Source organism: Eulemur rufifrons, chromosome 7 (genome assembly GCF_041146395.1).
Source record: "Eulemur rufifrons isolate Redbay chromosome 7, OSU_ERuf_1, whole genome shotgun sequence".
Lineage (NCBI taxonomy): Eukaryota > Metazoa > Chordata > Mammalia > Primates > Lemuridae > Eulemur > Eulemur rufifrons.
In genome coordinates, this window is record NC_090989.1 from 222,279,887 (window position 1) to 222,306,476 (window position 26,590).

The 26,590-nt window shown below is 43.2% G+C and overlaps 1 protein-coding gene across 20 annotated transcripts in view; it reads left to right on the forward strand.

The window, feature by feature from the left end:
- The window catches only part of TRPM3 (transient receptor potential cation channel subfamily M member 3), a 797,388-nt gene that overhangs the window by 714,549 nt on the left and 56,249 nt on the right, over positions 1-26,590 (forward strand). For all 20 annotated transcript variants that reach the window (XM_069476420.1, XM_069476422.1, XM_069476410.1 and 17 more), the window contains 4 exons: positions 1,004-1,144; positions 7,313-7,441; positions 12,497-12,748; positions 18,895-19,069. In XM_069476420.1, the coding sequence (XP_069332521.1) occupies positions 1,004-1,144; positions 7,313-7,441; positions 12,497-12,748; positions 18,895-19,069 (697 nt within the window). The remainder of the gene's footprint in view (positions 1-1,003; positions 1,145-7,312; positions 7,442-12,496; positions 12,749-18,894; positions 19,070-26,590) is intronic.

Genomic DNA, 26,590 nt, shown 5'->3' on the forward strand with positions numbered 1-26,590 from the left:
GGGTCAGGCCTGACTGGGGTCCTTCTCCTAGTCCCACCTGGTTGCAGAGGAAGGTAATGTGCCCAGGAGTCACCATGAAACTAATACCAGCAATAAGTCAGGTTTTACAGGGTTTGAAATCTGGGACCCTAGAGTTAGAGGATATCCCTAATGTAACTAAGCTCCAGGCAATTCACATAATTCACCTCTTCAATACTCACAACCCTTGGATAAATTAGGTGTTCTGGTTCAATTTACCTTTGACTTAAGAGTCGTTTAGCAAGGATGGAGACAGAATTTGAATCCATATCTAGTCTATTGCATGATAGGGATGGAGAGAGAGGGGAGGGAGGGACAGATTCCTGAAGCCCGGTCTTTCCAGGCTGCGCTCTGTCTTCCCCTTAGAACGCTGGTGTCTTCTAGCACTCACATCTTCCAGAGCTCTCAGGATGGAAGAGAAGAGAACAGTCAAGAAATATCCTCAGCCAGGAACAGTGGCTCACGCCCGTAATCCTAGCACTTTGGGAGGCTGAGGTGGGAGGATAGCTTGAGCTCAGGAGTTGGAGACCAGAATGAGCAAGAAGGAGACACTGTTTCTACTAAAAATAGAAAAATTAGCCAGGTGTGGTGGTGCACACCTGTAGTTCCAACTACTCGGGAGGCTGAGGCAGGAGGATCGCTTGAGCCCAGGAGTTTGAGGTTGCAGTGAGCTATGATGACACCACTGCACTCTAGCCGGGATGACAGAGCGAGACTCTGTCTCAAAAAAAAAAAAAAGAAAAGAAAAGAAAAGAAAAGAAAAAGAAAAAGAAATATCCTCAAGGTCTTCCATCTCAGACAAAGGGTATACACAGATTATATGTATAGTGCAAATGTATGCTTACAGAAAGCACAACCTCTAAATCTCTGGGGCCTTGGGTTGTTAGGTTGTATGGGCATCCTTTCCTCATCTGTAAAATGAGCACATTGAACTATGCACCCTCCAGAGCCCTGCTGTGATGGTTTCAATTCTCTTCCACTGTAGGCAATGTTGGGACGAAACAATGGAGAGTCCTCCAGGAAGAAGGATGAAGAGGAAGTTCAGAGCAGGCACCGATTAATCCCCCTGGGCAGAAAAATCTATGAATTCTACAATGCACCCATCGTGAAGTTCTGGTTCTACACTGTAAGCAGTTTTCCTTTTCTCCTTCCTAATGGATGGGCACAAGGAGCCCACATCCATTTCTCATGCACCAGTGTGGTTTTCTCTGCAAGTCATAATATAAGTACCCACAAGCAGGAACGAAAGCTCTGTGATCTTGCTTTTTCAATAGCTTTGCAAGATTTGTGCAGTTAGGAAGCTAAGTTAGGAAACTTCCACAGGCTACATTTCTCCACCTCTCACAAAATAAAGGAAATGACAAAAGAGAACTAACAGAAATAGAGGTGAGATGAATATGAGTCTAGTTAGCAGGACAGTAGATGTCCTTTTCCAAAACATTTCTTTGTCCTGGAAGGGTGACTGCCTCTGTTTTAGATGCCAATCCCAAGTTTAGGGGGACTTTTGGTGGGTAAGGGCTGAGGAGAATATAGAAGTAACGCCACTGAGGAAGGGTAGCATGTGTGTGTAACTACTTCTAAGTTTTTTTTTTTGTTGTTGTTTTTTTGAGGCAAAGTCTTCCTCTGTCACCCAGGCTACAGTGCAGGGGCCCTATCACAGCTCACTGCAACCTCAAATTCCTGGGTTCAAGGTATCTTTCTGGCTCAGCCTCCGTGGTAGCGTGGACTACAGGCATGCGCCACCCTGCCTGGCTAATTTTTTAAATTTTATTTTCTGTAGAGACAGGGTCTCGCTATGTTGTTCAGGCTGCTCTGACACAATTAACATATAAACCATAGCAGCAAAAACCACTCAATAAAACCTACAAGCAAATATTATTTGGGATGCACACCCTACAGACACTTCCTGCCTACAAAACAATGGGCTGTGCCTGCAATGGCCTCCTGATGGGGTACAAATGGCTCCATGGTTGGTTTTCCGCTTCTACTTTTCAGTGATATGTTAAGTTTAAGGTGAGCTCTCGGCTCAGGTCATCTCCGATTCTTTCCAGCCACAGTGGTGCTGGGCCAGAGGAAAGATAGTGCATCTGTATTTTTAGCCTTTGTCACAACCCACTGCACAGCAGTCATTTGAGTCAGCAACAGGATCATCTGAGTCTGAGCCCATGATGACTCAAATGACCAGACGAGGCACTTTTCGTGTCGTCCTGTGTGCTAACACTGAGCCCTGGCTTTGAAGCAGAGTTTCTCTACCTCAGCACTGTTGATACTTTGGGCAGGATAATTCTTCGTTGCGGGGGGCTGCCCCCCGCACGTAGCATGTTCAGCACACCCCTGGGTCTCCACAGGAGCATCCTCCCTTCCCCAGGTACGACAACCAGAATGTCTCCAGACATTGCCAGACGTCCCCCTGTGGGATCGAATTGCCACCAGTTGAAAACTACTGTAAAAAGTATGGTCTTAAAAGAGGATGGGATATTATAAAAATAAAAATATTAGAATTTTTTAGTAAGGTAAAAATCCAAATGTATCAGTATTAAAAAGACAGAAAAATTCTCTCCTTCCCCCCCAAAAATAACGGAGGCATGCAAAAATCATCCCTATTTATATATTTTATACAGATCTATATTATTTTTAACCTTGCAGAAAACAGCTTAGTGGTGACAAGCATGGACTTTGAAATCCAACAGCCTGGGTGGAAATCCCATCTGTGCCTCTTAGTACCGTGTGCCCTCAAGCAAGTTACTTTCCCGTGCTGTCCACAGTTTCCTGAAGATGAGGATAATAATAGTACCTACTTTGTAGGATTTAGTGAAGAGTAAATGTATTAAAATATGTAAAGCACTTAGAACAGTGCCTGGACATGTAAGCACGGTGTGACTGTCACTGTCGTTTTTCCTAGACTAGTCACGTTGCACAGGAATAGGTAATTAGTGTTGTGTTCATCCGTCCACTCAACAACAATAATAATGTCATTTATTGAGCACCTGCTACCTTCGAGGCAATGTTCTAGGTGCCATGTAACTATGCTCCGTAATCCTAAAGGCAAATTTTACCAAGATAATATTTTTACTGCCGTTCTACAGCCAGGTCTGCCCTTCCTCTTACCCTGTGCTGCCTCAGCTGCCTCAACCCAGAACAGGGCTTGGCAAACCACAGCCCTGGAGCCGAATCCAGCCCACTGCCTAGGATTGTGGCCCGCCAGCTAAGAATGGGTTTTACATTTTTAAAGGGTTGAAAGAAAGTTTTTAAAAGAATATTTCATGACACATGAAAATTATATGAAATTCAAATTTCTGCATCCATAAATAAAGTTTTATTGGCACACGGCCCAACTCGTGTGCTTACCGATAGTCTGGCTGCTTTTGCGTTACCACAGTAGAGCTGATTTGTAGCCATAGAGACTGCTGGACCCACAAAACCTTAAAAGTTAACTATCTGGCCATTTGCAGAAAAAGTTTGCAGACTCCTGAGAGCAGAAAAGAAATCAGTAGAAGTAATCGTATCAATATATCTAGAAGTTTTGTTAGGAATGCACATTCCCAGCCCCATCATAAACCCAGGTGAATCAAATCTTCAGGAAGGTGCTTGAGAGGCTGTGTGTTTAATAAGCCCCCCGAGCAAATCCTGTGATTAAGGAAGGTTGGGACACCCTGCTTTGTTTGCATCATTTGAAGCACGTTGGGAAGCTGCCTCTTTGAGGGGTGAGGGTCTATGTGTCCAACCCTCTTCTGAGTGGATCCCCCAGATGTATCCACTTGTGTTTACACAACGATTCTCAGAAATCCATATTCACATATATACAAAGCCCAGGGCTCAAGGAAGTGGACTGGAGATGAGGTGTGCCAGCCTTTCAAATTGCCAGGGATGCTTAACAATAAAATTCATTTTTAGATTGAAGGTCCTGTTTGCTTTTGGTTGCATTCTTCTCTGGAAGAGTATTTCTCACTCTGATTTCTAGAAGTGTCCCCTCCTACTCTGCCAGGGTTCTGAAAGGTCGGACACCCCTCATTTCCACATAACCTCACTTCTCCATCTTAGCCAATTTCCCGAGGAGCAGGTTGGGTCCTCCTCTGTTCCAAGAAGAAAGGAGGCAGGGATCCAGCTGGTTCCCAGACCCTGTTCGTGAGCCCATTTCAAGTGTCCAGCTGGAGAGGATTCAAGTACAAGGTGCAAAGTGGCGCAGGTCAGAGGGTACGGCATGCACTGAGCATTTCTCTAGCAGTGACAAAGTCTTTCCTCTACAAGGCCATGTGCCCCCTCTGCTCTCTAGAGACATTAGAAAAGGCCCAGGAAGAAGTGAGGAAGAGCAAACCCCACGAGGGATCCACAGCAAACTGCAGCAGGCTTTTGCGCTTGTGTTTGATGGCTTAGGAAGCATGCATCTTGGTTAATGGAAAATGTAAGAAAAAATATATATAAGCAAATAGAATACAAATTCTTATAGGACTGCCACTGACAAGTAAGAATCATAAGATTATATTTTTGTTCAAAATATTTGACATTCTGCACACAGGTTAAAACTTACAGAATACACACACACACACACACACACACACAATTACAACATCAAAGCATGTCGTGTTAAGATGATCTGCAGCAAGACTACATGAATGATGGCGAGTTCTGAGATAGGTTGCTTCTAGCATAGCAGCCAGTCCTCTGTTGTGCCATCTCAACATGTTTAAGACCCTATTTTCAGAAATCTATATTTAGGGAGTTATCCCAAAATATTATATGGTAGCTTAACTATGGGAAAAGTTCATTACAGAGTAACTGTGATTTAAGGAATAGGCAGGAGCTAAAAAGGATGAAAGTGGAGGAAGCATGAACAATAATGAAGACAATTTTAAAAAGAAGAGAAAGACGGGAGATATGAATAGTTCACAGGGGATTGGAGGGAAGCAAGGGCTGAGGTAAGAGGAGATAGGGGAATAGGAGAAGCACCTTGAAAAAAGAGGTGAATATTAGCCATTTGTTGGGGCCTCTACAATGTGTTGAGAGATAGACAGATAATCCCCAATCCTTCCAAAGGCCCTAGAAGGTAAGTAGCAATGACCTCCATTTTACAGAATGGAGGCCCAGGCAAGTTAAATGACTTTCAAAGATGGTACAGCTAGGAAGTGTGTGAGCCAGGATTAAAACCTATGCCTACCTTCCCCTGACCGAACACATGAGATCTGTATTCCGAGGACAGGTGCAAGTGAGAAGAGTTACTTGAGTACTAAAACGCAGAGGTTCTAGAAGAATTGTGCGTGTGTCACTGGGCCTACCTGTGACAAGAGAAGATAATGCTTTGGAATGCTTTGCAGTGAATTGGAGAAAATGAGAAAAACCAGAGCAGTTAACAAGATTCATTTCACCTAGAAACAATGGGAGTTGATCCAACACAGAAAAGGAAGCAACCAGAGAGAGAGAGGAGGATTTCAAGTCAGAAGAAGGCTGAGAGTATATTTTAGAGTTTTAATCATTGAAGTTCTTTTTTTGCATTTTGTAAAATGCAGTCCTTTTTTTTTTTTTTTTTTTTTTTTTTTTTTTTTTTTTTTTGCATTCTGTATTTAGGGCCTACAGAGTGAATGCCAGTGTATTATAATGACAAACAGAAACCATATGAACCAAGTTCCATTTTGAGCTGATTTTTAAACAGTGTCCTACATGATTTTAACTAAACTCTTTCATGAGAGGTTTTCAGGAGTTGCTAATGATTTTGAAGATAGGGAAGGGTAGGAACCTGGGCATGGATTACAGTGATAGTCGTGGGAGGGGTGGGGGAGAAGAGCCAGTCACTCGGGTGGAGAGTGAGCCCCGCTTTCATATGTGATCTCGTTTAGTCCCCACATATTTTCATCCTTTAAGAGATGAGGAAATTATATGCAACAGCTGTGTCTGCAAATATGACAATGTTTAGGGTCTTAGAAATACCTCTGACTCCCATTAAGAATCTATTTATTCTCTTACAAAAACAAAAAGGGAAAAGAAAGACAAGAACAGGAAGGAAGGGAGGGAGGGAGGGAGGGAGGGAGGGAGGGAGGGAGAGAGGAAGGAGCCCTGTTAGTAGAGAAGCAGCATTTTTCTCTAGTGTCTCTGTGTCCCCAGCTGGCTGTGTCCCCAGCCAGCTGCAGCTTCTGCCACCTTCTAAGCTGCCCCCGTGACCCCAAAGTCACACAATACCTCCAGAACCCTCAAGACCTCAATCTTTTCGCCCACACCGTGTCCTATTCTTTGCAATATCACTCTGAAGAGTGCAGAAAATTTGAATCAACTCACTCTTAGTTCCAACTCCCAGCCCCTGAGGCCCCGAGGCCAGTAAGTGCCTTATTCCACTCCAGGCATAGCCTACGGAAGGTTCAGCTTCTCTGCCGTTTTCCCTCAGGGTGACTTTCTCTCATGCCTCCTCCCCCTCTCAGGCAAGAGCCTCACCGGTTTTCCTGCACTCCTCTCACCTTGACATAGTGAGTCCCCAAACCTGAACCCTGAGGAGTTTTTCCTGGACATCCAGCAATTCGCCACTCACATCAGGATTCAACCTCAAAGTGCTAGAGCCACATGAGGATTAAACCCCACTCCAATCACACAGGCCACAAAGACTCATTCCTGACTATAAATTGCATTGTCTTCCCTTGTTTTGTTTCAAAGAAGCAGACACCAGAAAGAAATATTTCAACCTAGGTAGGGCAGGAAGGTGGTGCAATGAAAACCAGGTAAAACCCCCCCCAGGGCACTGACAACCAAGCACTTTAAGGTAGGAGGGGAAAAGATGACATTAACTCAGAAGAGAACTAAAGTGGGGCCTCAAGATAAAGTATGGGCTGTTTTTATGTTGGTTTGACCAATGTACATGTATTACATGTGCCTTCCTCTCCTTCCCACAGACATCTATTCTGCCTGGCATTCATGAGGCAGATATCCACTGTGCTGCCCTAGTTTAAGAACCTAAGGTCCACGCATGAGCAAGAGCAGCCACTGACAGATGAGGTTCCCCTTTTAGCCAGGAAGACACACACACACAAAAAAAAACGGGTAATTAACTGCAAAACAAAATGATGCATCATGACACGTAGACATCAACAAATAACCAGGATGCCAGAGACACATGGAAGGGTCAAAAGAAAGATTGCATATTAAAGTATTGCAAACAATACAGTCTTTTCTAGGTTAGAGGTTGTGGGTTCATTTTGTCATGAATTCTGTGTCCCGCTAGCTGACCTCGTTCTGTGCTGCCGGGCGGTGGCCTTGCCCGAGGCCAGGGCTCGGGGTTCTCTGCAGCCGGAGCTCTGTCTGTGTCTCCTCACAGCTGGCGTACATCGGGTACCTCATGCTCTTCAACTACATCGTGCTCGTGAAGATGGAGCGCTGGCCTTCCACCCAGGAATGGATCGTCATCTCCTACATTTTCACGCTGGGGATAGAAAAGATGAGAGAGGTAATTGCTTTCGTAAAAGAAGACACAGGAGAAAGACAGTGGTTAGTTCTATTTGTGGACGGAGGGGCCGGGGTCACCTGGGGATCCAAATTCAACCAGAAACTAACGCTGCCACGGGGCCGCTGCTTTCCTCCTTGGACAAACCCGGGGAGGCTGCACAGTGCGGTGTTCATGGGGCTGTCACCCCACCAGTGCTTAGAATTTTTATTCTATTTTCTGCTAACGGAGGTTTTGCTCACCTCCCTCCACCCCCCGCCCCAAGAAACCCTTCAGTTGTCTTTGATGCCGTTTACACCGCTCTGTACTCAGCCCTACAAACAGCACTTTCTAAATTTTGCCGCTTTTAACTCCCATTTCAACCCCTTACTCTGGGTCTCTTTGGACACAGCCTGCCTGCGAATCTCCAGATGTGTTTCAGCAGCTCCAGGAGAAACTCCACTTTCATTCATTCGTTTCGTTTATTCTGTGGGTTCTTCCTTCTCAACATTCAGCATGCACCTGCCGGCACCACCCACTCCACCAGCCCTAGGGATCACCAAGGTGAACTGAACGCAGTTCTTGTCCTTCAGGTTGAGGGTGTAGGGTCCCTCTTTTCTCCCCCCTCCCTGTGGCCTAAAAGGAGCCATCAAAACACCACCCCCACGTGATGTAGTGGAAATCCCAGCTAACCTCAGGGGCCCACCAGATTCAAAGAGCCGTTAAAATAAATGTGATCAGGTTAAATTCCACAAGAGGGCGCCGCAACCCTGCTCAACGCTCTCCACACACTCCTATTTCACGAGAGAAAAACCACTGGAGAAGGCAGGCTTGGGAGATAGTGCATTCCTCTGCGTTTTCCCTGGAACTGCAGTCAGCAGGACAGGCCCTTTCTGGAAGAAATGCTCCCGGTCAAGTCCACTGCACCTTTAAGAGCTCAGGAACAACCAACCCTACTTGCTGTATGTACTACAGTAGTGGGAACATATACTGGGCAGCAAAGGATTCCTACACATCCACAAATGCGCCACAAATTCGCCTTCATTACTAAGACAGCTTGAACCCTGGCAAGGGTTTCAGCTCTAGAATGTTTTCCTCCAGAGAAATGATGCAGTATCTAGTTGATGCAATTGTATTGGAATCACGAAAAATCTTTTTTGAGTTTTTTTTTTTTTTTTTAAGACAGGGTCTCACTCTATTGAAAAAAATCTTTTACCTGTATTTTGAGCCTTTCTTCTTGAGTTTTGAAACTATCTGGGGAATATTTTAATTCTTCTCTTCTTTTTTTTTTTTTTTTACTTTATACTATAGGCCTATGAAGCAGAAGGAATATTTTAATTCTAACAAGCATCTCCCCATCCTGAGAACTTAGGAGTGGCATACCAGTCCCACTTTATAAAGAATAGGGTGAAAAAAGAAAAAAACATGACATGCCTTGCCTTGTTCCAACTAGTTGTCTATACCGTGGTCTTCCCGTGTCCTGTGCCTTTTCTTCCTGACCAATGTTGTGGATTTCCCCATTTGTAAACTGAAAAACAGTGATAAATTTGCTTCGGTCTTTGTGCAGCTGCGTGAGAACCGGGGCCTGCGGCTGCTTGGGGCCCTGTGGCTGCGCGGTGCCAGCCGGAGCCGCTGTGATTTAGCGCCCAGACGCGTATTCCTGCCCCGTGATAAGCAGAAAAGGGAGCAGGGAGATTGGCGTCTCTCCAGGGACCTGACCGGGAGGAGACAGGGAGCAGTCTGTACTCCGCGGACTGTTCTGGCAGGGGCTGCCAAGCAGGCGGGCGGCCAGCAACCTCCAGGCTTAGGTATCCGTCTCTCCTGAGGCTGCACAGGACAGCAGAGAGGGCAGGTCAGCCGGGGGGCAGCCGACCGCAGCGGGGCAAGAAGCAAAGGCACCAGGAACGGGAAGACAGCAGTGTAGCCACTAGTTGGAACAGGGCGAGGCATTTCATGTTCTTATTTTTTTAATCCTGTCCTTTATAAAGTGGGACTAGTACCCCACTCCTGAATTCTCAGGATGCAGAGATGCTTGCGCCCTTGCTTCCAGGGTAGCTGTGGGGAGTGAGGCGGTGACCACCTTAGCGTCTGACCTTTTCCTCTGTGGCCCAGGGAGGTGGCTCCCTGCCCCGTCCCTGCCCTGCACTCGTTAAAGAGATACTCAACCAGCCAGGGGCGAGGCCCTGCGTCAGCACACAGGCTCAGACGCAAGATCCTGGAAACGTGGAAAAGTTTGCATGCTTCCGTGCCTTCCCGGGGACACACAAGGAGGGCTTTGTGGTTTCCCTGCTGCCCCCATTCCCAGCTCCGCATACTTCTGCCGGGAGTCACCAAAGCGAGCAGCGAGCAGCGGCGGTAATCCCTTAATAGCGTGCACTGTTTACAGGGCGTCAGCAGACGCGACCTCATCTGGGTCCGCCTCCCCACAACTCCGAAGTCAATGGCGTGGCTGTGATGACATCCCCACTTTACACGTCTGGGAACTAAGACTCAGAGGGATTAAGCAATTTTCCTGTATCCCACGACTAGAAAGGACAGCTAAGGGTCCGTGTCCACACCCACTGCTCTTTCTGCTCCCCGCGATGCTCCTCATGGTCTTGGGTTACAAGATAGGCGCTAAGGGCTGGCTCCAGAGAGGAAGGGTGCCAGGTGGGGGACCCTTGACTTTACCCTCTGCTTCACCCCAAACTGCTCTGCTTGTATCTCTTTTGTTGATGTTGGGAGGTCACAAAAAATTTTTTTCACTGTTTAAAAATTATACTCCAAACCTGTATGTTTAGCAGTTCTAGGAAAGTGTGAGCAAAGGGTTAGCAAAGCTCTAAGGCATTGTCCGTATCCCGAGCCCCCTATACATACACACAGATTTTTGCTCAGTTAACATGGAGCCAGGGGTGAGAAACCATCAGGACAACAGCAACTTCAGGAGTTGCTGGTGGGTAGGGCAGTGGTTCCCAAGCTGTGGCCGCCAGCATGACCTGGGAACCTGTTGGAAACATAAATCCTGCAGCTCCCACCCCGCAGGCCTGCTGGAACAGAAACTCCAGGGGTGCAGCCTGGACAAACTCCAGGTGATTCTGGTGCACAGTAAAGTGTAAGAAACCCTAGGCTAGGGCTTAGGATGGGGACATCACAGAGGATGAAAAATAAGGCTACCAGGTGGCTCCTGGTGTCTTGCTCATCCTTTGAAGCCACAGCCCTGACTTACTAAAACTTGCCTGCCTTAACATTTCAGACCAAGGTAAACCATTATAGTGATCATAAAGATTCAAACAAACAGTTACAAATAGACCTGTCCCCAGTCTATTTTCTCCCCTCCTTTGAGAAGTCCTGAGTGAGGAAAAGGGTGCTCATGTTTGAAGAGATGGAAACCTCAGGGGCAAACACAAGTGATCCAGGTAGATGGCCCTGGTGTGCAGCTTCACAAAACCAGGTTCCCTGGCTCTTCGCACCCTGGAGCAGACTGTGGTGCAGGATGGGATGGGTGCCCTCCTGCTGTCCAGCTATGCATTTCACAGAGCCAGGCGTGGCAGCCCCTCTAGGTTGCAGGTAAATTGAGAGTCTCACCCAGCAGTTAGGATATGCAAGGACTAGAGAATTGCTGTCAGGTACCTATGCAACAATCAGTCAGTTGACAAATGTTTATTGAGTGTCTATGATGTACAAAGGGTCTTGCCTTGGAGTTTACAATCCATGGGAGAGAGAAGGATGGATGGATGGATACACAGGCAGACACACATACTCATACCCACATACATATCCCTGCATACAAAGACTTTTTCATATAGTGATAAACAGGGTAGTAATGTATTAGAGAATGAGCTGGTGACATGGAGGTGACTGCAGCTAGGGTAGTCAAGAAAGGCCTTCTTAAGAAGGGGCTATTTGATCAGAGACCTTGAGGATGAAGAGAAGCCAAATATAAATCTGGGAGAAAAAAGTTCTCAACAGAAAGAACAAGTGCAAATGTCCTGAGCATAGAATAAACTTGTTATGCTTAAGAGCAGGTCACTACGGCTGCAGGGTAGAGGGAGATTATGGTGAAATGTGAAATGAGGCCACTGTAAGGAGTTTGGATTTTTCTCTGTTTGTATTTTCGGGTTTTTCTTTGTTTGTTTGTTTTAGAGATGGGGTCTTGCTTTGTTGCCCAGGCTGGAGTGCAGTGGTGCACTCATAGCCCCCGGTAGCCTCGAACTCCTGGGCTCAAGTGATCCTCCTGCCTCAACCTCCTGAGTAGCTGGGACTCCAGATTTTTCTCTATTTGTAATGGAAGCCATCAGAAAGTTAAAATATGCAATTATAATTTCTTTTAGTTTCTGTTGTTGTTCGTTTGTCTCTCAAAGTCTCTCCTTTTTTTTTAATAGACATATAATTTACCTATAACAAAATGAACAACTCCTAAAGGTATAGCTTGATGAGTTTTTACCTGTACATACAACTGTGTAATCACCATCCAGATCATGGCTGAGGTTTTTCAAGATCATTCTGTGTGCTGCCCAGAGAATAGGATGACCGTGGGGGGGGGCGGACAATAACGATGCAGGGACACAGGTTACAAGGCTGCTGCAATCATCTGCGAGATGTGATGGGGCTTAGAATAGGGTGGCGGCAGGCAGGGTGGTGAGAAGTGGTTGGTTAGGTTGCATTTAGAAATAGAGGCGATAGGACTTGTTGATGCAGAGGATGGGGGTGAAGAAGAGAGGAATGAAGGCGTCTTCCCCAGTGGGCGGCCTGAGTAACTCAACATGGTGAGTGGCACTGTTTACAGAGAGGGAATAAGACTTCGGAGAAGACTTGCAGCCCATTAGGATTCAATAATTTTATAGCAAAACCTTAATGTGTGTCTTAGAATTTTCAGACAACCCAAAGAATCAAAATTATTCCTTACATCCATCTCTGTAATATTTGCATCTGGATTGCCTAAGCTGAGCTCAGTTGGACACTCATAGCATGAAAGTATCCAGGTAGACACAGGTAGACAAAGCAAGAGACTACGTCAGCTAACAGACCAAGCACTTGCCAACTGGGCTGAAAAGGTAGGCAGAAGCCAGACCTAACCCCACTCCCCTTCCTGTCTTGTAGATTCTGATGTCAGAGCCGGGAAAACTGCTGCAGAAAGTGAAGGTGTGGCTGCAAGAGTACTGGAACGTCACAGACCTCATAGCCATCCTTCTGTTCTCTGTTGGCATGATCCTTCGCCTCCAAGACCAGCCCTTCAGGAGTGACGGGAGGGTCATCTATTGCGTGAACATCATTTATTGGTACATCCGCCTACTAGACATCTTCGGCGTGAACAAGTATTTGGGCCCGTATGTAATGATGATTGGAAAAATGGTAAGCAGGCGCCTCTGATTCCATGTTATAAGTTCTCAGAGGAGAAGTGGTGATAATAGAAAGAGAGAAATAATTCTTCCGGGCCTGCCATCAGGGGCTGAATGAGACGGCCCTGGAGGGGGTTTATTTTTTAAGTTCCTTTGATTACATCTATTTACAAAACTGGAGAATTTAATCATCATTCACCCACTCATTTACTGAAAAAAAATAGAACAATCATCTATTTTGTGCCAGGCTTACTTATTGGACTAGGAGTTGGGTATACAAGGACGTCCTTTCCATGAGATTGAAGTTGAGAGAAAGAAAACGAGAGAGACAGAAGTAGTTGCCATACCGTGTAAGAAAGCTGTAGTAGAGAGAGGTGTGTATAAAGAACAACCAGGGCATAGAAAAGAGAATGTAGGTCGGGTTCGCACGAAGGTTATATTTTAGCTGGGTCTTGGAAGACCGATGGAGTCTCCCCTACAAATTTTTAACAGACCTTTAAGATTTTTTAAAGATCCTGTGTTTTTAAATGAAGTGCTAGAAAAATGCCTTTCACTCCACAAAGGGAAGGAAAACAGTTTATTTGAGCTGAGCCGAGTGGAGCTGACTTGGGTTGAGTTTGAATTGAACATAAAGTTCTATCATACATCATTTGTTTCCTTGCACTACTGGAAAATCATGTCTATTAAGAACGAGGTTCCAGAATAATGCTCGTACTTACCTAATTCTTTAAAGAAGACTCCCAAGTGGTGAGCTGGTATGCTTCCCCACAAATGCTGAGAGCTGATACTCCTCGAGCACACGCCACCTTCCAGACTTTTTCCATAAAGACTAGGACAGCATCGTGTGGATCTGGGAGAACAGCAGTACATCAGCTCCCTCTCCTAACTCACTAGAGGAAGCAGCAGAGCCTGAAGCCAGAACTGGGTACTTTTTATCCGTTCTCCCAGTTTTCCAAGTGTGCCCCCTACATCACCTTTACAAGACATATGTGGGAAAGCTAAGTACATCCATCCTACCATGGCAAACACCTCTTACTGAAAAACCTCTTTGCTAATAACCTTCACTTTGCTTCCATTGTACGAGCTATTGAAATCAACAATTAGTCAATAGATATTCCTTATCATTATCACTCGTTTTACTACATATGTCATCGCTAGCTCATTATTTGTTAAACATCTGTGTGTGTATGTGTAATTCTACTGAAACGAACTTAAATAACCAAGACTCTTCCTACAAAAGCACTGACAAACTCATGCAAAGAGAGGAAGAATTTGAATTTAAAATGAATGGTATGAGACCCCGAGCAATTTATTTAAACTCTTTGAGACTCAGTTTTCTCATTTCTAAAGTAGTAATGAATAATAAATGCATATCTTGTAGGATTGTTGTAATGAGTAGAAATAATAGGTGTTAAAATGACCAACAGTGTCTGGCTCATAGTTCAGGAGTTGATAAATTATATCTGTTATCATTATGCCCATACTATATTTTTTAAAATACATGAAGAAAGGAAAAATTGGAGAACATAGTTATTCTGCTGTATTCCTAACCCTTTTGTAAAAAAGTCTGGTGTTAAACACCAGCGTAGTTTAGGGCAAATGTCACCAAACCCATTCTAGAGAGGAAAAACTTGAATTCAGAAGCTTATGTTACTTACCCAAAACTGAACCTCAGTTCAATTGAAGATTTTTTTAAATTTTATTTTATTTTATTTCAGAGTATTACAGGGGTACAAATGTTTTGTTTACATAAATTGCTTTTGTACAGTATGAGTCAAAGTTATAAGTGTACCTGTCCCCCAGACAGTGTGCATTATACCCACTGGGTATGAATTTACCCATCCCTTCCTTTTCCCTCCCACCTGCTTGATTTCCAATGAGTTATAGAATAAGATAGGCATTTTTTTCCTAGTCCAAAAATCTCCAATTCCTGCAAAATTTTGACTAGGAAAAAAAATGTGTATCTTACTCTATGATACTGTCTGTTTCATCATCTTCTTTGTACTTTAACAATAAATTTGAGATTATGGTGAAAATTCCTACGACTAAAAACAGAAAGCCTCTATTTAGAGTCCATGGATGAGGCTTAGAAGACAGAATCTGTGGACCCTTCCCTCAATTTATATATAAAAATGTGTGGGTGTATGAATTTTCTGGACAAAGAGGACAAGCTTACATGAGAGTCTCAAATGTATTCTCAAATGGACTCAGTGAAAGTGAAGAACTATAACAGCTATCAAATTAGGCCAAGTTTTCTCCACCTTGACACTATTGCTATTGTGGGCTGGATAATTCTTTGTTTTAGGGGCTGTTCTGTGCATCGTAGGATGTTTAGCAGTGTCCCTGGCCTCTGCCCACTAGCTGTCAGTATCAGGCATGTCAGTGAGTGTACGCACGCATACACACACACAGTTAAGACAACAAAAAAGTCTCCAAACATTGTCACATGTCCCCTGGGGGACAAAATGGCTCTCTATTGAGAACCACTACATTAGGCGATTGCATAACCTGATAGGTTGTTTTCTGACTGTTACCTTATTTTATTTTAACAAGTAAAATCTGAAAAGACCCAAACAGACCAAATATAACTTTTTAAAAATCTGGGTGGCATTTATATACTTGAAATAACTAATGTCACACGAAAGCAGCAAGATGATTTTAAAATCCACGTCTATCATTTTAATAATGGCATAATTATCCCCGGTTTTGACTAGAATGAAACCTTACTAAGAAATGAGCAAGAGGGAAGTACTGCATTTTCTCTGCCTTTTAACTTATGAATGACTTCATTTATCAGTCAAGAATAAGTAGAAAATGAGCATATTTGGGGACTTTGCTTCTCTTTCATGAGGCTTTTAAGGTAATTAGTTCAATAATTGAGTCACTGATCCAGAAGGTAGATAAAATATGCCTATAGAATTTATCAGGGAGCCAGATGGACTGCCAGGCTGGAAGCTTAACAACATGTGCCCAGATGTGTTTATACTGAAGACCTCTCAACATTAGGGAGTCCCTATTCAGAAGTAAACAGCCAAGTAACTCGCTGCCCTGCGGTCTAGGGACAGACAGCTGATAAGATTCCTGGACGCACGATGATGGGGAGTCCATTTTGAAACTGGTGCTATGAGTCTTTGCATTGCATAAGAAACCAGTGCACCAAATGCCTCAGCCTGGAAAACCTGCCTCGCCAGTGTGATTCCAATTGATCTGCAGGTCCAGGATCACTTAACGCAATCCTGACCCCTTTCCTTCATGTTCCACCTCTTAATGGAATTCTCTCACCTAGTACTGAGCTCACTGGTATAGTGCAGAATGAAAACAATAACAACAACTATCACTTGCTTTGTGCTAGATACCCTGTCAGACATGTCACAATCATTATGTCCCCATGAAATAGGTCTTAGTGTCCTCATTTAACAATTGAATGAACAATTGAATAAACGACAAAGCAAGGGACAATGACAGGATTCAAGCTTCTGTCTATCTGACTCCCAGCCTGATCTCCTCCCAATTCTAATAATAATACGTCAACATTGACTGAGAACTTACCATATTAAGTGTTTCGCATGTTATCTCACTTAATCCTTACAAAACTAATATGCATTATTCTTCTTATTATTATGCCCATTTTACAAGTAACAAACAAGATTAAGCAACTCACTATCTTTCTTTTTTTAATGGTCAAGAAAGCCTTTATTTTATTTTTTGTAATTAGTTTTACTTTTTTTGTGGATTTTTTTTTTTTTTTTTACCATGTAGCTATTTTTACTAACAAAATCAAGATAAAAAGCCAGGTAGTCTGACACCTGAGAACACAGGCTTAACCACTACAGTATATATTTTCTTTTATGGAACACAACTGAAAGATAGTTACAAAATAGAACACAATCAGCTCTCTTAATATTGGACAATTGGACAGCTGAGCTTTAAAAACAGAGGAAGCCAGCCCCACTTCTCACTGATAATGCTCTGTTTCTATACTCCACTCTATCATATTTCGGTATTTATATGAAAGCTAAGACTTCTTTGGAATATATGAAGCTGAGTGTTTGGGAAGAATGTTTCTTCTGTTTGATTGTTTTGACCCTTTGCATTGATATCATGATCAATCTGAACAAAAACAATCCTGAGAAATTTAATTAGAACAGTTTCTGTATTTGCTGGCTGAGTTTTCTTAGGTCAAACTAGCTCCTACATCTCATAAGTACACACCTTCCTCTCCCCACCCGTCTTTCAATCAATGTAAGTAAACATAAAATGAAGGACCCATGTGTGCTTTCTCATTGTTAGAACTTTTTGTAAATAAATGATGAAAGAATTTTGCAAAATAAAAAAGAGAAAGAAAGAGGATGAGAAAGAGACCCACGTTTCCCATAAAACTGTTTCGACACAGCTGGCTTGCTCACTTTAAGGGAGTTCTGAGACCACTAAACTGTGGAAGGAATAACTAATTGATCAGCATATAACTTTAAGGACAATTAAAAAATATGAATGAATGTCAAATTTTGAGACAGTTCTATTTAGTTTCAAAGTCATACAGTACTTGTGAGATGAATGTTGAAGCTGCCTTGAAACTTGATTAATTGGCCTAAAATATATTGAGACCCCAATGTCCTAAGGCATACAGGAAGGCTGTAATGTTTGAATTCCAGTAACAGGAACCATAGAATGTCCTCTTTTAAAATAAAATTTTAAAGTTAATTTGAAGTCTTCATTGTCATTGGAAAATTAACATGTCCTTCCTTGTGGATGGACATCCCTTCAGGACATGTGATATCCAAGAGAAAGTCTTTTGTAGTAGATGTTTTGATGCAAGATAGAAACCAATGTCCAACTAGCTTAAGCCTAGAGGATGCACCGACTTGTAGAAAGGCCTGATGGAACTGGGCTCAGGGCCTGCTGCAAGCCGGGAACCAACCACTGTCAGGATTTGCTCTCTTTGTCTTGCATATCTGCTTCATCTACTCTGATCAGTTTCGATAGCGGAGGACTCAGCCTCAGACACTCTGAATTTATATCATTAAAGAGAGGAAAAGAAAACTTCTCTCTCTCAGCTTCAGTTAAATAAAAACCAAAAGAAAACAGGACATTGGTTGGCCTGTCTTGTGTCACCTTGCCTGCCTCCCATCTCTCCTGCCAGGGGGCAGAGAACCATGATTAACTCAGCCTGGAAAACACACCTACCTTGTGGCCAAAATAGGTAGAAACTGTTTCCAAAAGAGGGAGGTAATGGGTTCTGGCCAGGCAAAAATCAATAGGTACTGCATCCTCATCTATCGTGGGTGATAAAAGGAAGGCAATTTGGCATATGAGAAACAGATCCCAGATAACATATATCATGGAGACAAACGGGGAAGAAAGGAATAAAGAGGAAGAAGAGATAACATTGTATTAGAGTGCAGCCTGGAGGATCTTATAAACATGTCAAGATGAAAATCTATCATTTCAACAGCAGGTACAGGTATGGGTCATTGGGCTACATGGTACGAATGCCCAGGAAAACACCCTCCATAGCCAATAGGAGACCCTGCAGGGGAAAGAGCACTTCTCTGAGAGACTGGCTGATGGTAGAACATCATGCAGTGGGGTGGGGCCACAGGAATAAGACAGAATATGATGGATATTTCATTTGCTTTAGCTTTGTTTATAAGCAGTTATTTTCTTGAGTTTTCCAACTTTTCATTAGCCTTTCAGAACTTAGAAAGGAAATTTACAACATTGCAGTCATTCTTGGAATAGTTCAACTATCCCAATTCCAATTTCACTAAGAATGAAGAGACCCAAAGAGGACACTTGCCTCCCCCAGGAGCAGAGAAAAAGTTAGTACTGGGTTCACCAAGCCTCTGTGTTATATGACCCCCATGCCTAGAATGGACTGGGTCCCACAGACAGTAATGAAAATGAAGAGACTCCATCATGCATGCACTTTTAAAAAAAAAAAAAAAAATGTTTTTTGAGTTACTGATAAGATTTTGTGGATGTTGGCTTCAGTAGACCAAGTATCCTCTTATTTGGACATGATTCCCTGTCTAAACATCCCTTATTAGCAGTCCACAAAGTAGATCTCCTCCAAAGATTTCCATCAATGTCAGTGTTCATAAGTACACTCAATCATACTGGTTTTCTTCTGTTTCTCCCTCTGCTTCCCCACCCTTCCAGATGATAGACATGATGTACTTTGTCATCATTATGCTGGTGGTGCTGATGAGCTTTGGGGTCGCCAGGCAAGCCATCCTTTTTCCCAATGAGGAGCCATCATGGAAACTGGCCAAGAACATCTTCTATATGCCCTATTGGATGATTTATGGGGAAGTGTTTGCGGACCAGATAGACCGTAAGCAAGTTTATGATTCTCATACACCAAAGTCAGGTATTTAAATTCAATTGGGTTGTGTCTTTTCTGAGTTCATTTGTTTGTTCTCAATAAATGGCTCAAGATAGAGGACCGATTCCTAGCTTCCTATCCTGGAGGAAAAAAAAAAACAAAAAAACAACAATTACAGAAGGTGAATATACAATTTTAGCAAAGCAGTCCTCAGGTGTTTCTTTAGGTACATGGTGTTCTGTGATACAAATCAACATCTGGCATGCCAAATTGGATCAAAAAAATGAACCATTTAAAAAGATCTAAATTCTTTTGTGATTCAAAGTCCCAGGGCCATGTGTTGAATATTTCGGTATCAGGATATGTCACTATTCCCCACCCTTACCCCGACCCCCAGCCTTTAGAAAATACATTCCTTGAGTTTGACTTTGGAACAAATAAACAATTCTCAATTTTGCTATCAGAATTCAAGAGTAAGGGCAAACATCTGCATGGTGTTTTCCTTGCACTGGAAACTATTCTCTAACTCCCTTTCCTACTGTCTTAAATTATGTGCCATTGAGACTCAGAAGAAGCCAGTATTCACTGCCTGGAAGTATGGAAAATGCCTTAGGTCACAAACTGAGTTGCTTGCTATAAATGCCAGAAAAAAAATAATATCTATATTATGCAGTGATTCCATGTGGGGAGTGAGCGCCAGCAGGCCCCCAATGTTTCATGCCCTAATAGATGCTGATTCTCTGTAATAAAAACTCCTCTTGCATGGAGTTTGAAGATAGTTATATCCTAGGAGTCTGTTCCAGGATTTTATTTGGACCAAATGTCAGGACATACCAGACATTGGGAAATTTTGGGGGGAAGAAAGCATCATTAAAGAAACATCTTCCAGTGTGGAGGAGTTGAATCCCAGGAGCAGCAACTCTTCTTGTTTTCCCTGAGGAGTTTATCTCTGGAAATAACATCCCTCCAACATTGTTGGATTAACATTTTTCAGACATTTTTTGCTGACAGGCCAGCCATCTGAGCCCTGGACGGTGGGCCTGGATTAGGGTTACATAACCAGGTGTATAGCTTCAAAGAACAGGAGCAGATTCTAGCAGCATCGCCCCCCAGCCCCACCCATCCCAGCTGGGACTGAGACCAGGAAGAGAAGGACGAGGCATTCAAGACTGTGAGTCCTCTGGGCTTAGGAAGAGGATGTGTACACACTGGCAGCAGAACACACCAGTACATAGTCTTTTCTTCCGTGATGCATTTTGAACAAATACCCTTTCCTTCTCAAAATGTGTTATCTGAGACAAGCAAGACTTTTTGGAACACCTAACTGGAACAAAATATTTGTTTCATGAGACTTAGCCAACTCACTGAGAAATAATTTTAACTCTATCTCCTAGTTGTGTTGTCTTTGGTTAACAATGTGCAGCCTTCCCCAAGACAGCTTTCCAGGGACTGAGGAAAGTCCTCTTGAGAGCCTCTTTTCAAACAGTCCCTAAAGGCAAAACAACACCTGAAAAGCCTACCTATGATCATTCTCCTCAGGGAGTCAATGTGCTGTTTCCCCCTCAAGAAATTGTTTTGACCCTTAGTTACATTATTTTACCTTTTCTAGTTTTCCTTTCCTCCCCAAAATGAGAAGAATCCCCCATGGGTATTTTGACAATGCAACATTTGGGGATGGGAGAAGGAGGGAGGTGTAAGTGTGCTTTATCAGTAGGATTCTGTCTGTCCCTCTACAAGTGGCCATTTATTGATGTTGTACTACGAACCCAGCCTAGTGCAACAAACACCACCATCTGGCTGCACAAGAGGATTTATTATTGTTATTTTAAAAGAAGGGCTGATTGTAGTTTAGAACTTGAAAACCCCCTGGAGATGGAAGAGAGGTGTATTGTGTGCATGAAATATGAAAATAGATTTCCCACATTGTTAATTAGATCTGTGGTGCTCTTTGTGTGTGAGAGTAAATTTCTACTCCAAATCCCAGTATATAACTGACCCAGCCTTGGATAAATGCAACCTTCACTGTGCTCTTTCCCCAACCCACTTACCTTCCTTTTCAATGTTCTGAAATTGGCTTCAATGGTAGCCACTGTTCTAAGCTAAATCAGCCAGTTTTGTGTGTAGAGTGCTAAAGAGTGTTTGTCCTTTCTCAAACGGGCATAGGAGGCTGCCCCCCGCCATCTGTCATTCCATTTGGCCAATGTCATTGAACACCCCTGCCCTCTAAATGATTTGATATTCACGTTTTGGCACTGGCTGGGCCCAATGAGGATTGGGCGACTGCCCTACCTGATGGTTCAGAAATGCCCCAGAGACCCAAATATGGAGCCCTTTGAGAAAGGTACAAATCATTTCTGCTGCCCTATGATGTCTTGCCTCTTTTTTGTGCCGTGACCAGGTTGGTTTGTGAAGCATGTATTCAGGCTGATCGGATCTCACAACTGCCTGGACCTACAGCCCTGCGCAGGGTCTGCCGGTCCCGTCCTGTCGATGTGGCCCACACGGGCCTTGACAAGCGCTGCTCATTCAAACACTTTCTCAGAGCAACTCATTTCTAACGTGATGCACGCGCTCCATTTCTGACTCTCTTTGTTTTTTACTTCAAAATTGCTGAACTCATTTCATGTTTGGGAAAATAATCTCTTTCTTAATTGGGATGGATGTCTGTGGATGCACAATAGGGCGCTCCGAGCGGGTTATTAACATCAATCTTACACCTCAGAAGGGAGGACAGCTTTAATGCCCTCACTTCTGGGAGGCGATGTTACCTGACTACAGATTTTTTATATACATTCCCTCTTTCTTCCTTTCGTTTGTCCTAAACACAGAGACCGAAGATCAGTGAGATCAATAAAGCCTAAGACACTAGAATGAGCTTGGTAAGGTTACTTTCCAAATGTGCTTAAAAACTAAAATCAAAAGGAAAAAAGTGGAATCACTGTGAAATCACAAAATAGCTTAGATGCTTTCCTCCTCTAAGTTGTGTTGGACTAACACAAATGATCGTTCAGCCTTAATCTAAATTATCTATGCAAGCTAGAATATTTGCCTTGGTGTTGGAAGCTGAGGCAAGAATGTGACTAGAAGCAGAAGACGATGAAATTGGGATTGGGGAAGGGACAGCGATGCTCTGCTCTACCCTGGAAACTGTGCCTACCAACCCCCCTGATGTCATTCCTGGGAATTGAACTTGCTGTTGTTGTTTGGTTGGTTTCCTTTGGTTTAGTTTTGTGTTTTCAAATAGCCCAAACTTTGTTATCTATAATACTAATTCTCTAAGACCCAGCCTAAGGGCTGCCATGAAGTGACTTGGGCTCCAGGCTATTGAATGCATTGCTACCAAATGATGTCATCCTTTTGGGCAGTCTCATTAGGGTGCGCCATGTTGTATGGCTTCTGAGAGCTGGTCAGGATCCCACGGGAGCTTGAGGGGAAAAAGCCACTGAGAGGAGAGGAGACACAGAACACATTTCCAGCCCAGCAGTGCTCGTGCCAAGGTTGAGCAAAGCTAAAATTAGATGGCCTCTTGCCAGCTTAGAAATCTGGTTCTACGTCCTGGTGGTGTGTGAGGTGCCTAGAAGTGTACCTTTGTTGGCAGAGAAAATGGAGTATCTCTGGCTTTCTCTGGCCCCTGAATGAATGTGACTTTCATTTATTTACAGGGCATCCATGTGTTGCCTGGTGTATATTCAGATTCCCCAGGCTGTACCAGGGCAGGAGGAAAATGAATCATGCTCTTGAATGCATTAAATAAGGGTCTAAATTTAGTCCTTCTTTCTGCCTCTCTGAGTATTTTTACAAGTTTAGATAGTAATGTGAAAGCAGAATGTCCAAAACTTACTTTCTACCGTGACAACTTAGTATTATCTAGCTCTTCCAGTCACTCCAAATTAACTATCCAATCTACTTAGTACATGGGTCAGGTTTTGTTTTTTTTGTTTTGTTTTGTTTTTTTTTTTTTTTGTCTTATTGCCCAGGGCTTTTCCATTTGGAATTAATAGGTAGTCTGGGCTAGGAGGAGGTTTCTGTTTTGTTTTTGCTTCATGTATTTATTTATGTATACATATAGTACAAAGGCTTGGTGTGGAAAAAAAAAAAATCCTTGCTCTTTTGTGTCCATGCTGTCTCTGTGATATTGACTGGATTTAAAGTGGTATGTTTGTCAGGAAACAAGGATCACGTATATGCATGTGAAGCCAAAATGGTCTCCTGAATTACTTTTCTGCCTGGAATTAATTGTTCCTCACTTCAGGTGTGGCAGTCAGGACAGCGTAAGGTGCCAGTCTCTGAAATATGCCTGCTTATGGTGATGCTCGGACCAGCCTGCACGGAGGAGATGGCTATTGTTTGTTATGGATTTCACTTGTTAGACCCCAGTTCCCAAAACTCAGGCCTGTGCATCTGTTTAGTATTCTGGACTGACCTTCTCTAATGGATTCAGAGTGCACGAATGCCTAACAGCTATATAGCACGGCGAGTGTTGCCTGACCAAAGTATTTTGGAAAAGAAAAACTTGAGCTGGTGCCAACTTTTGGGAAAGGGGGAATTTTGTCTGGTTTTGTTTTCACAAATTGCTAAGGAAGCAAGCCAATAAAAGACGCCATCCCCATTTTCTGTCCCTGAAAATCAGCTCACATCATAGAGAATACCCACCTGACTTGTTTACTAATGCAAACTGAGGCTTAATGGAGTTTCGAACAACGAACTATCTGCAGACGGGCCTTTGTGACAATGTAGTACACTGTTGTGATCAACATTTGTGCCACCGTCGTGACATTTATTTAGCATTTCTCACAGGCTGGACTCCATTTTTAATTCTTTCTTGCTTCATTCAACAGATATGTATTTTGTTCTTGTTCTGAGATGGAAACTGAGGCACAGAGATGCCTGTGACAGAGACATTGTCTTCAAAGAGCTTACAGTATAGGAGAGGCAAACAGACATTGACAATGTATGTGTAGAGATGGAACCCAAAGAAGAAGGTAGTCAGTTCTACCCGAGGTGAAGCAGGGGTGCAATGGATGAGGTCTTGCAAAGAAAGGGAGAGTTGAGCCAAACCCTGAAATATGAGCAGATGTTTGCTAGGCAGATAGAAGCAGGAGGTGTGAAGAGAGAAGAATGGCATTCCAAACTGAGAATTTGTATGAATATTTCCAGGAGCAGCAGGTAGTTGAGTACAGCTAACTGTAGCATTAAAGGCAAGAGGCAGGAAGTAGGACAGACAGGTCTGAAGAGAGAGACCTGAGTACAGATCATGGAGGACTTCTACTCCATGCTCAAGGTGGTACCATAATCAGATACACGTTTTAATCAGAGCTCCTGAGCAAAAATATGGAGTGTCCATAAAAAGGATTGAGATGAGAGGTGAGAGTTCATTGCTAATGCACTAGCAGCTAGGATGGATCAGACAGACAGAGTGAGATTTTAGAAAGTACAAATCAAAAGGACCTGGAAAGAAATCAGATGGTACAGAGAGTGATAGTGGGGAAAGTAGATGAGGATTTAAAACGGGGGGTGCTGGAGATCATGCACAAATTTCTGGCTGAGTCTAAAGGGTGAGCTAGAGAACCTAGGAGGAGAATTATGAGGGGAAGGGGGGAAGATTTGTTCATTTGGGGTTGAGTTGATTTTGTGGTTTCCATGGGGACTCCAGGAAAATCATGAAGAAGGCTCTTTTGTACCTAGAATTCTGAAGCTCAATAGCAAGAGCTCGACTGGAGCTATAGATTTAGGGATCATGTATATAACTACCAGTTAAAGCCATGATGGGTGAGCTTTCCAGGGAGCACAAGTAGAGAGAAGAGAAGGCCCAAGTGGAATACTGAGACTGGAATAGTCAATAGTTTCAAATGCAAGGGAAAAATACAACTAGGTGAACATTTAGAAGAGTCCATTCAATTAATCTTTTAGGAAGTCACTGGTGTCTTTTGCCAGAGAATTTTTATTTCAGTGGTGAATGCAAAAACCAGGTACAGTGATTTAAGAGCAAATGAGCAGCAAAGCAAAGCGTTTACTGGGGAAGAGGGAGGGAAGTGTTGTATGTGTATCAGCGGTGGAGGAGGAGCAGAGAAAGTGTCAATGAAGCTGAGCTTTGAGAAGAAGGGTGATGTCTTGTAATCACCACTAGGGAAAATGGGAGATGTCACCGACTTGGTATACATCACAGGATTGCTTACGTCCCCTTCTTTGCATAATTAAGTTGTGTGTTTTGTCAATCATGACTCAGCAGCCCAGATAAAGTATCAGGAAAGACAAACAGTTGGATTAATCCAAGATTGAGGCTTAGCTGTGTCTGTATGGCAATGAGAAAGGGGACTAGGGCTTTTAGAGATGCTTTCAAGGGTTGTTAAAGTCACACATTATGAGATCTAAGAAGGAGAGAAAAGAAAGTAAAGTTATAATGTCAATAAGAGCCTATAAAGAGAAAAAATAATACAAGAGCTAGATTTCTAGCCTGAGCAGAAATTGTATTAACTAAGGACCCTGATAGCTGTGGTGATAGGATGTTGTGGTCAGAGAATGGTAAATTGGCATTAAGAGGTGCAGCAATTTAAAGTAATGATAAGGTCAGGCATAGCTATGAGAATCGGTTCTAGACTGTGCTAGAATTGAGGTCAAGCATCTTAAAGCTAGATTCTTCTGTGTTTGTCACTAGATATTAAAGTTGTTTTCTAATAATGAAAGGAGAAGGTGTGAATAGTAAGACTTTGATCAGGATGACCTGAAACTCAAAGGAGAGAGGACCTTTTGCACAAGAGTTAAAAACAGTGGTTCAGAAAAGGCCGAGAGTATCAATGAGAAGGCAGACATTACTTCTGCAGTGAATATAAGAGACTGTGCATCTTCCACTTGAGAAGGTTACAAAGAAATGGTATCCTGCTGCAAAGCAGATTTTAATTAAGGCAAGAAAATGCGGAAATGGGCTCATAAAAGTATGAGAAAACAGAGGAGTTTGTGTTCGATAATAAGGGGGTTCCAGAAGGTTCAGGGAAAAAGGAGAAAAAGGGAACAGTGATGAGAAAATTCAGGGGGCAGAAAGCCCAGCCTCGTGTGAGGACAATAGCATGGGGGAGGGCGGGTAGCTGGAGGAGTTCACACTGCAGGAGTGGAGGATGATAGGGAGGAGAAGTATGTAGGAGTATCTTAGCCAGAGTTTTGAGGCAGCCAGAGACTAGAACCTTAGTGATATAAGAGGTCAGATGAGGCTAACAATATCTAGCCCTAAAAGGATGGAACTGGAGACTTTGTGTAATGGAGAAAAGTAACCAAATCCTGAAATGGACCCTCCCCAGATGGCTGGAGAAAGCTCTTTCTCGAAGGAGGCAGAGGCCTTTGATGCCAGAGAAGCACCATTTATCACCTTTCAGAAAAATGAATTCTTGATATTACCTCCAAATATTCCATTTTTTTAACCTCTTTGAGACTTGCTAATACCTTGCTTTTAATTAAACTTAGTGCTTGGCTCATCTTGACCATGTTCAGCCTCTGTTGTAACTCCACCTTTAACAGAGTGCTTTTAGTTCACCTGAT